Source organism: Tiliqua scincoides, chromosome 5, assembly GCF_035046505.1.
Source record: "Tiliqua scincoides isolate rTilSci1 chromosome 5, rTilSci1.hap2, whole genome shotgun sequence".
NCBI lineage: Eukaryota > Metazoa > Chordata > Lepidosauria > Squamata > Scincidae > Tiliqua > Tiliqua scincoides.
In genome coordinates this window covers 2995131-3010399 of record NC_089825.1, presented here as the reverse complement: position 1 = coordinate 3010399, position 15269 = coordinate 2995131, and the positions used below count along the sequence as shown (strand labels likewise).

Here is a 15269-nt window from a genome sequence, read left to right as displayed (position 1 = left end):
ATTCTTCCTTTGGATAATTAAAGCTCAGTCATGCCCAGTAGAGGGTGCTGGCGATATTCTCTTGGTACTGTAAGCTGCAGTATGCCAAGGCAAGATGTTCCCACATCTCCCGTCCAGAACAAGGTGCAGCACGAGAGGCTGGGAGCAGGAGAGCGAATACTGAAAAATCTCTCTGATCTCTCTTCCCTGCCCACTTGGTGCTGCAAGTATACATTTTGCGATCAGCATTTGACTTCCCCTCCTGCTTTTCTTGTGATGTGTGGCAAAGAGAAGCACCCATGCAATAAAACTGTTTCTCTATCCACTGTTCACATTGGTCAACGCCTCAATGACTTCAAGACTGGATTATTGTGACATAAGTATGTGGGGCTGCACTTGAAGACAGTTCAGATGCTGCAGTTAATGCAGAATGTGGTGGTCTGAGTGGTTGCTGGAGCTAGGTGGTTTGATTCTGTTCAACTACTGCTTTGGTGACTGTGCTGACTGCCCATTTGTTTATGAGTCCAATTCAAGGTGCTGGTATTGACCTTTAAAGCCCTTCACAGTTTGGGGCCAGGTTGTCTATGGAACCACCTTCTCCCATACATTTTGGCCCACCCTCTTAAGTCATCTAAGGGGGCTCTCAAGACATAAGAATAGCCCTGCTGGATCAGGCCAAAGGCCCATCTACTCCAGCTTCCTGTATCTCACAGTGGCCCACCAGATGCCTCAGGTTACACACAGGACAATAAGAGACCTGCATCCTGGTGCCACTCCCTTGTTACAAGTTCCTTGCTACATGCCACTCACTCTCCTGCAAGTGCCACCCTTGTCCCAAGTGAGAGGGATTGCAGCACATGGGTGAGCCTTCTCTGTAGTGGGGCCACAGTTATGGAATTCCCTACTGGGGAATTAAGAACTGCTCCCTCCCTCATGGCTTTTCAATGAGGGCTCAAAATGCTACATGCCACTCACTCTCCTGCAAGTGCCACCCTTGTCCCAAGTGAGAGGGATTGCAGCACATGGGTGAGCCTTCTCTGTAGTGGGGCCACAGTTATGGAATTCCCTACTGGGGAATTAAGAACTGCTCCCTCCCTCATGGCTTTTCAATGAGGGCTCAAAACGTTTCTGTTTTGCCTGGTGTTTGGCATTTGGGTTGATGACTGTGCCTCTGTGATACTGTTTTGGTTCTACTGCTTCTTTCTGGTCCAAATAATTGCCCCCCCCCCAGTTTTATCATTTTTTTTAGGTGCCATGCAATCCAGTTTATTGCTTATAACCATAGGTCATCACAATACATCAGAAGAAAAGAAAACAATAGCAAAGTATATATCAACAACAATTTAAAAAAATTCATGTTTGGATATAGCCAGTATGTTATTTCCTAAATTTCTTCCTTAAGATTTCTGATGCTTTGCATAGCAAACTTTGCTGCTTGGTACGTGATGCACCTGCAAGCAAATTACATAGCTGAACTAGCAAGGGTCTATCATACAGTAATCTAAGTGTACCAGCAAGAAATTGATTCCTAGGAAGTTCATACAAAGGGCAACTAAATAGATTGTGAAAGATATCATCAATTTCCCCTAATCCACATAAACACTTTGATGAAAGGGGATATTACTGTATCTCTCCTTTAACCAGGCTGATGACATACATTGAAAGTGGAGGGCTGTAAATGCTTTTCGTAGCGGAGCAGCAGTTAAATTTATAAAATAATTTACCAGGCCAAAGGATGTTTTATAAACATGAAACCAAAAAGCAGATGACATTTGGGAAAACAGTACATAAATCCATCTTCTTAGAGTAAAGGCTAATTTTTTCTTTAAGTAGCTGCTTGATTTCATTAGAAATAAAAGCAGGGAGGGACTCTAAATCGAGTCCATATTCATCCATAATTGGATAACCATAAGAACAGCCCCACTGGATCAGGCCACAGACCATCTAGTCCAGCTTCCTGTATCTCACAGCGGCCCACCAAATGCCCTAGGGAGCACACCAGACAACAGGAGACCTGCATCCTGGTGCCCTCCCGTGCATCTGGCATTCTGACGTAGCCCATTTCTAAAATCAGGAGGTGGCACATACACATCGTGGCTTGTAACCCGTAATGGATTTTTCCTCCAGAAATTTGTCCAATCCCCTTTTAAAGCCATCTAGGCCAGATGCCATCACCACATCCTGCGGCAATGAGTTCCACAGATCAAGCACACGCTTTGCCCAAGACTCTCGGGAAGGATTTCAAAGTTGTTCTATAAAGCATTTGTTTGGAAGGCGGGAATCATTTATGGAGTTCAGTTTTAACCAATACAGAATAAGTGCAATATGAGAGTGAGCTTCAGTTGAAATCAATCCCACTTCAGCTCTTAAATATACAATTGGTGTTACATGGGGAACAGATAAATGGGATCATATAAAAAAATTTTTGGACCAATTCCAGAGTAGGGGACTTTATATATCCCTAGACCTCAGCCCCATAGGTTGAGGAATTTGTTTTAGCAAACACCTCAACAGCTGGAGCAACTAAGCTTCCCCTATGAACTCTAGTAAATGTAAAGATTGGGTAGAGTGGGTCACTTTCAAATTAATTGCATTTAAATGAAACTTCCATGAGGATTGAGCAGTAAAAGACCAAGGTAACTAAAAGCATCAAGCTGCTCTAAAGGCTTTCCATCAAGATTCCATCTATGAGTTTTTCTATTTCTCCCAAAAACTACAACTTTAGTTTTAGTGTAATTAATAACCAAATATTCTTACACAATACTTGCTCAATTTAACCAGAAGCCTCCACAGACCCACAAGAGTGGTAGAAACCATTGCAATATCATCTGCGTATAAAAGAACTCTGAGAGCTTAACATCCCAAATTGAAGGTGGAAAAAAGTCTGTCCCACTCAATTCCTGTACAATATCATTAATATAAAAATTAAAAAGAAAAGAAGCCAACAGGCATCCCTGCCGAACTCCTCTGTCTACAGGTATTGCCTCAGAAAGCAACCCGTTTGCCCCTAATCTAATTCTAAGACTGAATGGAGCATATGGATTAAAAATAACAATCTTCTATCAATATTAGTCGCAGCCAATTTTTGCCACAGATGGTCTCTATTAATAAGATCAAAAGCTGAACTAAAGTCCACAAAAGTAAAATAAATCATCTTTTTGCCAAGCTGGGAGTATTTTTGAATCAAATGATGGAGTACAAAGCATTGGTGTATAGTGGATTTCTCCTTTTGAAACCCAGCCTGTTCTTCTGCAGTTATTGAGTTCTCAACAGTCCAGTGCTCTAGTTTGCTCAATAAGTATTTAGAATACAATTTAGAAATTACACTAAGAAGATTAATAGGCCTAAAATTTCTTGGGTCAGCCTTAAAGCCTTTTTAATGGATGGGGACAATAGCACTAACTTCCCACCCCTGCGGTCTTTTCCCAGAGTGATTTATATAAGTAAACAACTTAGCAAGAACTGTGCTCCACCAAATAATGTTTAACTTAATTCACCAGGGAGCATGTACTCCCCTGGTGCTTTGTTACTTGGCAAGGAAATGATCAGATTTTTTTACTTCATCCAAAGTAACTGGAACCCACTCAGGGAAGGAAGAAGGAAGGTGGCGATTTGAACCCAAGGACAAACCTGGGCTAGTCCCATAGGAAGAGGAACTGAGGAGTGATGTAAGATGAATATGCCCTTGTGTAGAAGTTACTTGATCATCTAGAGCTCCAGAATATCTCTTCATTCCCCTTGACACTAATGTCCAGAACCTGGCCGAATCTCTTTCCGGAGCTGCCGATCAAGCTCTAGCCAGGTTTTCCTTAAATACTCTTCCTTTTTCAATATCAAATTTTTATACTCTCTACCCAGATGGACATAAGAAAATTTTCCTGTGGATCCTCTTCTCTCAGTCTCCTTATCACCCTAGCCAAGATACGTTTTTGGGTGGCACATTGAGCATCAAACCATCCACAATAAGGCTGAGTTTCTGTTTGGGCAGGCTTAGAAGTAACTAATAAAGGTTTAATTTCTTGAACAATTTTTCCAAAAGCTTCCAAAGGATCTGGGGAAGAAAGAGCCTGGCTTCTTAAAAATAGTAATCTAGGGGACAGTAGAACTGAGTTTATTGGTTATTGTAAATTTCCAGTCCAGCGCAGCCAACTCTCTCCCTGTACTACTAAGTTTTCTTCAAATAATTTCTTTTCTGAGACTTTACTAATAGGTAGGGAGAGAAATAGCTGTCAAGGTTTGTGCCCAATCCCTTGGCTAGGAGTTGCTGGAGGATGCCCCTGGGTTTGACACAGGAGGCCTGTGTAAAGTTTGGCCCCAGCAGAGGCAGCAAAAGCCTGCTACAGGCAAGGAGTGCTGAGTCCCTCAGCAGGTGCTAGTTGATTGCCTGCAGAGTGACCACAGACACAGGTGGAAATGGGTGGGACTGATTAGCCCAAGCCTGCCCTGAAACTGGCACCCATTGGCCAGCTTTTGTATAAAGCCAAAACAACCACTGCTGGACCAAGCTGGTTGTTGGATGGATGACTGCGGAGCACTTTGTTGCTGTGCTCTAAATATTGTGACAGTAAGTAGCTCTGGTTCCCTGCGTGGGACCAACGCTGAATGCCTGTACTGAACTGCACTGTATCTGATGTAAATACACGTTTGGTGAAGGACCCTGCTGTCTGTGCTATGTTTCTGTCCTCAAAGCAAGCTTTCCAGCACGGCTGCTGCACACACTCCCCGGGAACTGTGCCAAGCTGTGAGACCTTGGGCAGTGGGAGTAAGCTGTCTGCGTTTACCAGATGCCAACAATAGCTGTATTGGCAAATGATCACTTTCAGGTCTAATGAGTACCTTAAAACTTTTAAAGTTGGGTAACATTGAGTGAGAAACTATCATATAATCTCACACTTTTACTCCTTGGGCCAAAAAATGTGTATAAGCCAGAATCTGGATCTATATCTGTCCCATTACAAATACATATATAGTTGATATTTGTAAATAAGACTAAAGAGGAGATGCCCAGCTCTATTTATCCCAGAATCCTTTGAATTCCTAGTGGGAAGATAAGTTAGATCTTCAGGTGAAAGGCCCAATTTTGCACCCATAACATAATTTTTTTCCCTTATTCTGGAGTTCGTCTCCTTCCAACAGAATTAAAGGGTCATTATGCTGGTCAAATAAGTTAGAAAGAACCGAATCTAATTCAGAAAATCATAAATTACCATCACACCTTAAAATCTCAGGAGGGCAATACATATTCAACAAAAAAGTTTAAAACCTGCAGGCCAGGAAACTGTAAAGTTAAAATGTTAGGATTCAACTCTACAATAGCTGGGCTTCCATCAACTAAAATTAAAGTAGCCAAGCCCCCCCCCCCCCCCCTCTGGATTCCAATTTTGCAGTGGGATGAAAACATACTGCAAAACCAGGAAGAGAAGAGAAGGCTGATGAAGAAACCCAAGTTTCTTGGAGAAAAATAATTTCAAAATAAGAACAAAAATCTTTAAAATCCTTCTCCGATGGTTTAGAGCACCATCCTGCAATATTCCAGGAAATTACTCTAATGAAGGATCTATAAGAATATAGAGGGGGAGATAGTCAATGCTGATGGTTGCTTTGTGTAACCTCACATATATGAGAGGCCGAACTTGTTTCAGTAAACTTAGAATCATACTTCTTGCTATTTATCAAACCATCAGTAATTATCTCAGAAGGGGAGGCAAATACCTGCTCTTCCTGTAAAATATCTAATCCAAAGCTTTTCTCATCCGCTATACAGTTTTGGGCTGCATGGGCCTCATAATGAGGTGGATTCACAGGGGTATAGTCATCTCTTAACTGAGGGCTTTTATTTATACCAGCTATAACCTTATGTATTTTGAAATACAATTTGCAATTATGTGCAATTGATTTACTTCCTCATCAGGGCTAGAGTTAACCAGATCCATTGAACACGGAGGGCAAATTTGGGATAAAAGTGTCTGGGATGCCTCTGGATCTCATGATTGTCCATGCCTCACATCAACTGTCAGATCTACCAAAGACTTAGGTCTATGACAGGGATGTCAAACTTGTTTCATACAAGGGGCCGAATAGCATTCATGATGCCTGCTGAGGGCCGAAAGTGATGTCATTAAATAGGTCATAACCAAAAATAAGCACTCTTTCTCACTTAGGAACTCATTAGCTGCAAATTACAGAAGAAAAAATACACAAATCTTGATCATTTTTCAAGCTATGGGAGAGCCCAATTTCCATGTGGGCTACCCTTATAGCAGTAATACCTCAACACAGCTCAGCAGCTGAGAGCCTGAGGGCCAGATAAAAAGCTTCTGTGGGCTGCATCCAGCCCCTGGGCCTTATGTTTGATACTCCTGGTCAATGAGATTTATTTGTGCCTCATTTACTTGCTCATATAAACATTTTGAACTAGCAGGTCCCCTAACTAAACTGCTAAGAAGCATTTGTAACCTATTTATAATATATTGTTGTTCATTTACAGGTAAAGAAAAAAACCTATCAATTAATCGAACCTCCTCTTGAATAAAAATATCAGGCTCTGCCTGATTTTCCTCCAAAGGTTGATAGTGTACTTCTTGGGGATTTAAGATAGTATCTTTTAGATCAATATTTAATTGATCATTAGGAGCACAGTTCATCTTTCTATATTCAGGAAGATTTGAAACCTCGCATCCAGTATTTTTATATCTCCATTCTTCTTTCCCTAAATCTAAATTTATTAAGTCATTACCAGGAAGACAGTAGTGTGATTAACAAATAATAAAGAACCCTCTTTCTTTTGAATAGCTATACCCTTGCTAAGATTTTGGACTGACAATCAGCCTGAAGAAAACACAGGTCATGGTTCAGGATGTGGACTCACCTCCCTGCATTACAATCTCTGCACATGAACTGGAGGTTGTCCATGACTTTGTGTACCTTGGCTCAACGATCTCTGACACTCTTTCTCTCGATACCGAGCTAAACAAATGCATCGGTAAAGCAGCTACCACGTTTTCCAGACTCACAAAGAGAGTCTGGTCCAACAAGAAGCTGACGGAACATACCAAGATCCAGGTCTACAGAGCTTGCGTCCTGAGTACACTTCTGTACTGCAGCGAGTCATGGACTCTTCACTCACAACAGGAGAGGAAACTGAATGCTTTCCACATGCGCTGCCTCCGACGTATTCTCGGCATCAGCTGGCAGGATAAAGTTCCAAACAACACAGTCCTGGAACGTGCTGGAATCCCTAGCATGTATGCACTACTGAAACAGACGCCTGCGTTGGCTCGGTCATGTCGTGAGAATGGATGATGGCCGGATCCCAAAGGATCTCCTCTATGGAGAACTCGTGCAAGGAAAGCGCCCTACAGGTAGACCACAGCTGCGATACAAGGACATCTGCAAGAGGGATCTGAAGGCTTTAGGAGTGGACCTCAACAAGTGGGAAACCCTGGCCTCTGAGCGGCCCGCTTGGAGGCAGGCTGTGCAACATGGTCTTTCCCAGTTTGAAGAGACACTTGGCCAACAGTCTGAGGCTAAGAGGCAAAGAAGGAAGGCCCATAGCCAGGGAGACAGGCCAGGGACAGACTGCACTTGCTCCCAGTGTGGAAGGGATTGTCACTCCCTAATTGGCCTTTTCAGCCACACTAGACGCTGTTCCAGAACCACCTTTCAGAGCGCGATACCATAGTCTTTTGAGACTGAAGGTTGCCAACTACTACCCTTGCTAATTGGGTAAGAGGCACTTTTTCAAGTGGGTGCTCCTCTTTTATTTAGCAGGGGGAGAGTAACTGGCCCTCCTCACCCCAGCAGTGTCCTTCCTAGTGGCTGTCTTCTGGTGTTTTGTATCTTTTAGATTGTGAGCCCTTTTAGAACAAGGAGCCATTAGTTATTTGATTTTTCTCTGTAAACCGCTTTGTGAACTTTTAGTTGAAAAGTGGTATATAAATACTGTTAATAATAATAATTCCCTTAGGAACCCAATCTTTAATCAAAGGTTGGATTTTAGAATTTTAAAAAATCTCTATTTACCTGAATTCCTGTCTTAGTAAAGGTCTTCCTATGTCTAAGGTGCACTATAGACAATCTTGCAAAGGAGACCTTTATACCAAAGTCTGTGCTTTATACCATAGCAAGTCTAGGGGGTCTGCCTTTAAAAAAAATGCCTCCTTATGCCCTATATAAAAATACCAAGGTCTCCTGATTTCTTATCTCTCCTTCTCCTGATTGTCCTCAGCTGTGCCAGTGCTTCCTTATCTCTCAGATGTTCTCCTCTTGTGCCAAGAAAAACAACCTCCAAGACATAAAGTGGTGGTCCCTCTCCAAAACTTGTAACCTTCAAGCTTTTTATGTTACTTTTGGGCTTTGGCAAAAGCCTTAAATCCAGTGTTTTGCGTCTGGGCCATAATGGACTAAGGCGTCCCTCCCACCAGTTCCTGGGGCCATCCAGGGGCATCAGTCTGGATCTACATAACACTGGCCATTTCAGAATCTAACCTCTGGCACCACAAATCTAGCAAGTATTGTTTCCTCTACAAAAAATGGACTGGATGTCACTATTTTGTAGCTGATCCTTGTTGAATGTGGGTTCTTGCCTGATCGGTGGTTATGAGGCCTTTGGATTGAGGAGTGCTGTCTCATTCCCAAAGAGAGGATTTCGTCTTATAGTTCTGGGTGTGAAAAGGCAGATACCAACATCCTTCATGTAGCCCCCCCCCCCCAATCATCTACATCCTGACTGGTTTACTCTGCAGTGGTCAAAGGTGGACACTGAACTGGCTGAACCATCTGTCTGAACCTCTCCAGCCATCATCATCACATTCTTATACACACAATCATGTGGCTTCATATTTCTGAGCCCTGCCTTTGGGAGAAGAGATTAGGCTTAATATATTGCCCCATCCTCCTTGCCTGGGATTATCTGTTGCAGGGCATGCTGTTTTCAGGCTTGCTTGCTTATTTTTGTATAATACGTTTATCTTTTAGCCAGATGTAAGTAGTATCTAATCATGCGGACCAGGATTATGGAGTTTGTACATCTTGGTTTGCTTTACGTTCTTAAATTGTTTTTATGGTTCTTTGAATTGTTTGGAAGTGTGCGTGTTGGGAAAGGAAGGGGACTGAGCTGTGAAAGTGAGAGTAGGCAAGCAATCCGAAGAGCAGAATAGAAAACTCCAAGCTTGGCTCAGATGTTGGGAAGTTGCAAGTGGGAAGAAGTGTGGGCAGCTGCACTGGGACACATCTGGCAGGGATTGCAGCAGTGTTGATTTCCAGTTGCCTGCAGCATCCGTTGCATATGTTGAGCCTTGCTGCTTTTCACTAGCTTGGTGGGCAGGCATGTGCCTGGGAGATGAAGCTGAGCAGACTGCTTAGGTCTGGTTTCTGTTTAGCCCTTGTCTGATCAGCAAATGTTGACTTTTAAAAAAGAGAATAGGGTCTTTTGATGGTGCTTTCTCCGCCCAGCTTGTAGATAAGCTATTTGATTTATGCAGAGATCTGCTGTTCTTGTTCCCAGATGTGAATGTGCAGGAATGACCACCTCTTGGTGTGTCTTTGCATAGCTTGTTTTTAAGGTGTATGTGTAGAAATCTAAGTTACAAATCTATCTGAGGTAAACAGTTAAAATAGTAGGGCTGCATTTTTTTTGGTGGCTCCTTTAGCAAGCTCATTGCTCCACCTTAAGTTCAACCTCTTGGTATCTCTGCACCAACAGCTTACTTAGAAGTTGCATTGCCAGGGGACTGGTAGAAGGGAGTGAAACAAATGGCTGAAGTCACTCATGGTGCCACTTGGAGGCATCCAGTGTGGCAACTGGTACCCACAGGAGAAGTGTTGGTTGCTGTGTAGGACTGTATTGAGAAGTGGCTGCATTTGGTAAGCCATCGAGAGGTGCTAACTTTGTTCCAGGAATCCTGGTTCCTGCACTTACTGGAGAGTAGTCGGTGCACCTTCTGTGAACCAGCATTAGATTTCATGGCATTCCTGGGAAAAACACACATGAGTATCCCTGGCCTTGAACTGAAAGTAGCCTGGGTTTGATGATGTCATAGTTAACCAGTTAGAGGTAAGAAATTCATGTTCTTGCCACACTTGCAGGTAGGTTTGGCTGCCCAATTGGTAGGCACATGTCTATCACAGTAGAAGGTTTGGCTGCTCCAGACATAAGGAAGGATCAAATACACACCTCAGCACATGGCTGCCTGGGAGTGGGGCTTTCAAACAAAGGGCAATAGCTACTGAAGATCATGTTCTTTCAACCGCTAAGTTGCTGAACCAATGCAGAAGCTTCTAGGGGATCAAAAAATGGGTGGGGGAATGGATGGAGCATTCAGCACAGTCATGAATGTTCTGTCTCTAGACACTCCCAGAATGACTGAGGAAGGAGGCTGGATTTTGCTGTGTGTGTGTGTGTGTGTGTGTGTGTGTGTGTTGCTGATAAAATAGAGCGTCGGAATGAGGGTGGTAGTTTCCAACCATTGGGTAAGACCATGTGTGTTTTCTAGGCACACCAGTGACTGGACAAGCAGCTGTGGTCGAGAATGGTGATCATGGACTAGAAGGCAGCAGGAAGGGTAAGCTTTCAGTAGATCCTTTTCACTTATCCTTTGGTAGTGAGAAACCTGTGCCCTCTTTATAGGGCAGGGGATAGAATGGGAATGGGAACAGTCTTGGTCTTTCCCACTCAGTCATTGTCCATAGACCTTTTCAGAGCTGGTTTTCCAGAAATGATTTCATTTTTTAAGGTGGGTATATTTTGCAAAATGTTGTCTTGTCCTGCTGTCAGCAACTGGCATTTTGTGAAATATTTTTTTCTGACCACTGGTAGTTCAGGAAACATCTTCTTGCCCTGTCCAAAGATTGTTCTTTTGTTTCTTCTGCTGCTATTCTTATTTTTGAACTTGATGTCCAAGTGTGAAAACATGTGCAGGATACTTCTTGTGTGCCTGGCAATCTGCAGGAATGTGAATCTCTCTGATTTTTGCAGTGTGGGCTTGCTTTCTGCTGGCCCATTCAAAAGAACTGCTTTGAAAGTACCTGAGTTCACCAGATATTGGCCAGTGGCCCACCAGTGAATTGCAGTCTATTTTCTGCTCACCTAGAATACACAGATGGTATGTCAGAGGGTTATTGTTGGCTGTCCAGACTTCCTGTTGTATTGAAAGTCTACACATCAATCCATGTGCATGTCAACAGGCATGTGGATGTGGGAGAACCCGTGGACATTATATATCTGGACTTTCAGAAGGCGTTTGACACGGTCCCTCACCAAAGGCTACTGAAAAAACTCCACAGTCAGGGAATTAGAGGACAGGTCCTCTCGTGGATTGAGAACTGGTTGGAGGCCAGGAAGCAGAGAGTGGGTGTCAATGGACAATTTTCACAATGGAGAGAGGTGAAAAGCGGTGTGCCCCAAGGATCTGTCCTGGGACCGGTGCTTTTCAACCTCTTCATAAATGACCTGGAGACAGGGTTGAGCAGTGAAGTGGCTAAGTTTGCAGATGACACCAAACTTTTCCGAGTGGTGAAGACCAGAAGTGATTGTGAGGAGCTCCAGAAGGATCTCTCCAGACTGGCAGAATGGGCAACAAAATGGCAGATGCGCTTCAATGTCAGTAAGTGTAAAGTCATGCACATTGGGGCAAAAAATCAAAACTTTAGATATAGGCTGATGGGTTCTGAGCTGTCTGTGACAGATCAGGAGAGAGATCTTGGGGTGGTGGTGGACAGGTCGATGAAAGCGTTGACCCAATGTGCGGCGGCAGTGAAGAAGGCCAATTCTATGCTTGGGATCATTAGGAAGGGTATTGAGAACAAAACGGCTAGTATTATAATGCCGTTGTACAAATCGATGGTAAGGCCACACCTGGAGTATTGTGTCCAGTTCTGGTTGCCGCATCTCAGAAAAGACATAGTGGAAATGGAAAAGGTGCAAAAGAGAGCGACTAAGATGATTATGGGGCTGGGGCACCTTCCTTATGATGAAAGGCTAAGGCGTTTGGGCCTCTTCAGCCTAGAAAAGAGATGCCTGAGGGGGTACATGATTGAGACATACAAAATTATGCAGGGGATGGACAGAGTGGATAGGGAGATGCTCTTTACACTCTCACATAACACCAGAACCAGGGGACATCCACTCAAATTGAGTGTTGGGCGGGTTAGGACAGACAAAAGAAAATATTTCTTTACTCAGCGTGTGGTCGGTCTGTGGAACTCCTTACCACAGGATGTGGTGCTGGCGTCTGGCCTAGACACCTTTAAAAGGGGATTGGACAAGTTTCTGGAGGAAAAATCCATTATGGGTACAAGCCATGATGTGTATGCGCAACCTCCTGATTTTAGAAATGGGTTATGTCAGAATGCCAGATGCAAGGGAGGGCACCAGGATGAGGTCTCTTGTTATCTGGTGTGCTCCCTGGGGCATTTGGTGGGCCGCTGTGAGATACAGGAAGCTGGACTAGATGGGCCTATGGCCTGATCCAGTGGGGTTGTTCTTATGTTATGTTCTTACACGTGGTAAAGGAGCACACCGAAGGAAAGGTTTAGTGCAGGCATCCCTGACTTACTCCATGCAGGATGCGTTTTGGATGGGCTTTCAACTGGGAACAAATGCAGGCCAGATCTAACCATAGGCCATTTTGCTTAAATCTGTACCCACTTCAGCTACACGTGATCTTGAAAAAGATTTTTTTGTGATTAGTTCTCTACCAGCAGATCCCTGCTGATATCTTGCCTGCCCTTGTGTGAAGAGCACCCCCCACACCGGCTGTGTATGGTTCCACCTTCCCTACCTCTATAAGGCTAGCTCTGCTTGTGCCTTCTTGCTTCACTCTTTAAATTGGTGGTGGAGAAACAAAGCTGTATGTTTGTTTGTTGTGAGGAGTGACTGCTACTTGTCATGCATGCTTATTGCTTACGATGGCTGTTGGCATCTCAGTCCTGTAAGTTGTGTGTTCTTAGGAACTCAAACTCCGCCCTGCAACTTCTCCTGAATTCCATGATGGTGTGGAGAAATGACTTGAAGCAACCTTGCAGAAGCCATCACAGTAATGAGGCAGTTCAGAGACCTGGAAGAGCTGGGGGCTGTGAAGCTTTGTTTATTAGCTGCAGTGCCCAAGCACATCTTGATTCTTAAGGCAACAAAAAAGGAGAGCACTACTGCCGCACCAGGCAAATATTGATGGCATCCTGAGGTTTGGCTCAAGCCAGAGTGCTTGAGGTCTTGGAGCCAAGGTTCTACTTTTGGAGTTTTGGGGTCGCTTTGTACCAGGAGATCCCAGGGCTCTGTTATTGGAAAACCCCTTGGTGCTGGTTCTTGCCTCCAACAGCACCCACCTGACTACTGCAAGATCTCCAGGACTGCAGCTGTACAGTCCTGAGTTGAGAGGTACTGAATCTGTTGCTGCCTCAGGTGCCCTGAAATATGGCACTCCTGTAAGGGCCCTTGCAAGGCCTGATTCTGTTTTGACCTTGCATGGATATCACATGGTGAGAGTACAAAGGAAGATGTTGGATGAAGGGTTGACAGAGCTTCCAGGGCAGGGAACCACAGCAAAGGATGGTCAGGTGATAGATGGGGGAGGAAGGGGAAGAAGAGGGCAGGCACCCCAAATGTAGTGAGAAGATGAGGCAAACTCCAAAAAGCTAAGATCATAAGAACAGCCCCGCTGGATCAGGCCATAGGCTCATCTAGTCCAGCTTCCTGTATCTCTCAGCCGCCCACCAAATGCCCCAGGGAGCACACCAGATAACAAGAGACCTGCATCCTGGTGCCCAAACCTGCATCCTGGTGCCCTGATCCTTCTGGAAAATGATGGGTGGGATTTGTTTTCATTGATAGTTGTCAGAGTCATAAAAATAGCCCTGTTGGATCAGGCCAAAGGCCCATCTAGTCCAGCTTCCTGTATCTCACAGTTGCCCACCAGATGGACCGAAGTCTGTCTTACACGGAGTGTGTTGCAGTTTAAATGAGGCAATTCCTGCAGGTCAGCACTTTGGAAGATCTGCAGACAATTGAGGGCAGACATCTTGATCAGTACTTTGCAAAGGTGGGAGGTATGGAGCTCCTGCATATGTGCATGTATTTCTGTAACTGATGCTGGTGTGTGTGCCTATGCTTTAGTAGTAATTTGCCTATTTGTAATGTCTTACGTGGTGTTCAAGAAACATACAGCAGCCCCACATCATGAGTGAATGCAGACATCTGGGCTGGAAAAGGCAGGTTCATGGACCTTTACTGGGCCTTTAGCAGTGCTGCTCTTGTGTTCTCAAGCAGCTTGGCAGATTTAGAGTGTGGGGTTGGGGAGAACTGAGGTACAATTGGCAGAATTTTCAGGCACCAGACTTGTTGAAGTCAAAACACATGGGTGTGCCACTTGTGCATGATCCTTTGGGTGCACGAGATGCTCTGGTAGGTTGTGTCTCAGCTTCATATAAAGGAAGTGATTCTTGCCATTCTAACCAAGTCTTGTTAGCTAGATAGGCATCTGCAAAACATACTTTGCTTCCTGTACCCTCTTCCCTGGGAGCAAACCCCCTTTAACACAATGGGAGTGACTTCTGAGTAGACCTGCATAGGATACCAATTGATGATGTAGTGTGTTTTGGGAGGCTTCCTGAATGGTTTGGTCCAGCACCTTTCTGAACTGAATAGTGATGGATGCCCTACTACTTTCTGCATGTTTAGTACAGTTGACTTTCTGCCTTCCTTTCCACGCAACAGCATGGCTTTCTTGAGCAGCAGCAGCAGCAGTAGTTAATAATAATAATAATAATAATAATAATAATAATAATAATAATAAAGTAAACTTTTCCTTGTCTCCGATTGCTCTGAATGGGATATTGCTTGATGTGCAGTTTGCTGCATTAATGTTCATGTTTACTGACAATGCTTTTATGCCCTTTCCCATCCTTTCCCTCTCTCCTGTTGTCGTCCCTCTTTCCTGTCTTTTTTCTTCCTCCTAGAAGACTAGACTCTGGGGCTGCTACCGACACAAGACCAGTGTGCTTTTCTTCCTGCCATTACACTTTTAAAAACTCCCAACCCTTCGCGTTTTCTAGAGCTCTTCCTGGACTTATGGGGCTGAAGAACGACAAGGCAGATCTGCTCTTGGCCAGCCAGCTGCAGCCCCCGCCCTCTTTCTCTGCCGTGCTTGCTGAAACCTTCCTTTTTGCGTAAACACCAAATGTACATGACCATGTTGAGATGGCACTTTAAAAATCACTTTGAATTTCTTTCTGAAACCACTTTTTGATTTCACTTTTAATTTAATCATCATTTTTGCTTTTTTAAAAAACTTTCT

General features: G+C 44.0%; 1 protein-coding gene across 13 annotated transcripts in view; it reads left to right on the top strand.

Annotated features, from left to right (window-relative positions):
• The window catches only part of MAP4 (microtubule associated protein 4), a 174599-nt gene that overhangs the window by 63577 nt on the left and 95753 nt on the right, over positions 1 to 15269 (top strand). For 12 of the 13 annotated variants that reach the window (XM_066626816.1, XM_066626813.1, XM_066626807.1 and 9 more), the window contains one exon: positions 10473 to 10541. The exons of the other annotated variant lie outside the window; for it this stretch is intronic. In XM_066626816.1, the coding sequence (XP_066482913.1) occupies positions 10473 to 10541 (69 nt within the window). The remainder of the gene's footprint in view (positions 1 to 10472; positions 10542 to 15269) is intronic. 13 annotated transcript variants of the gene reach the window in all.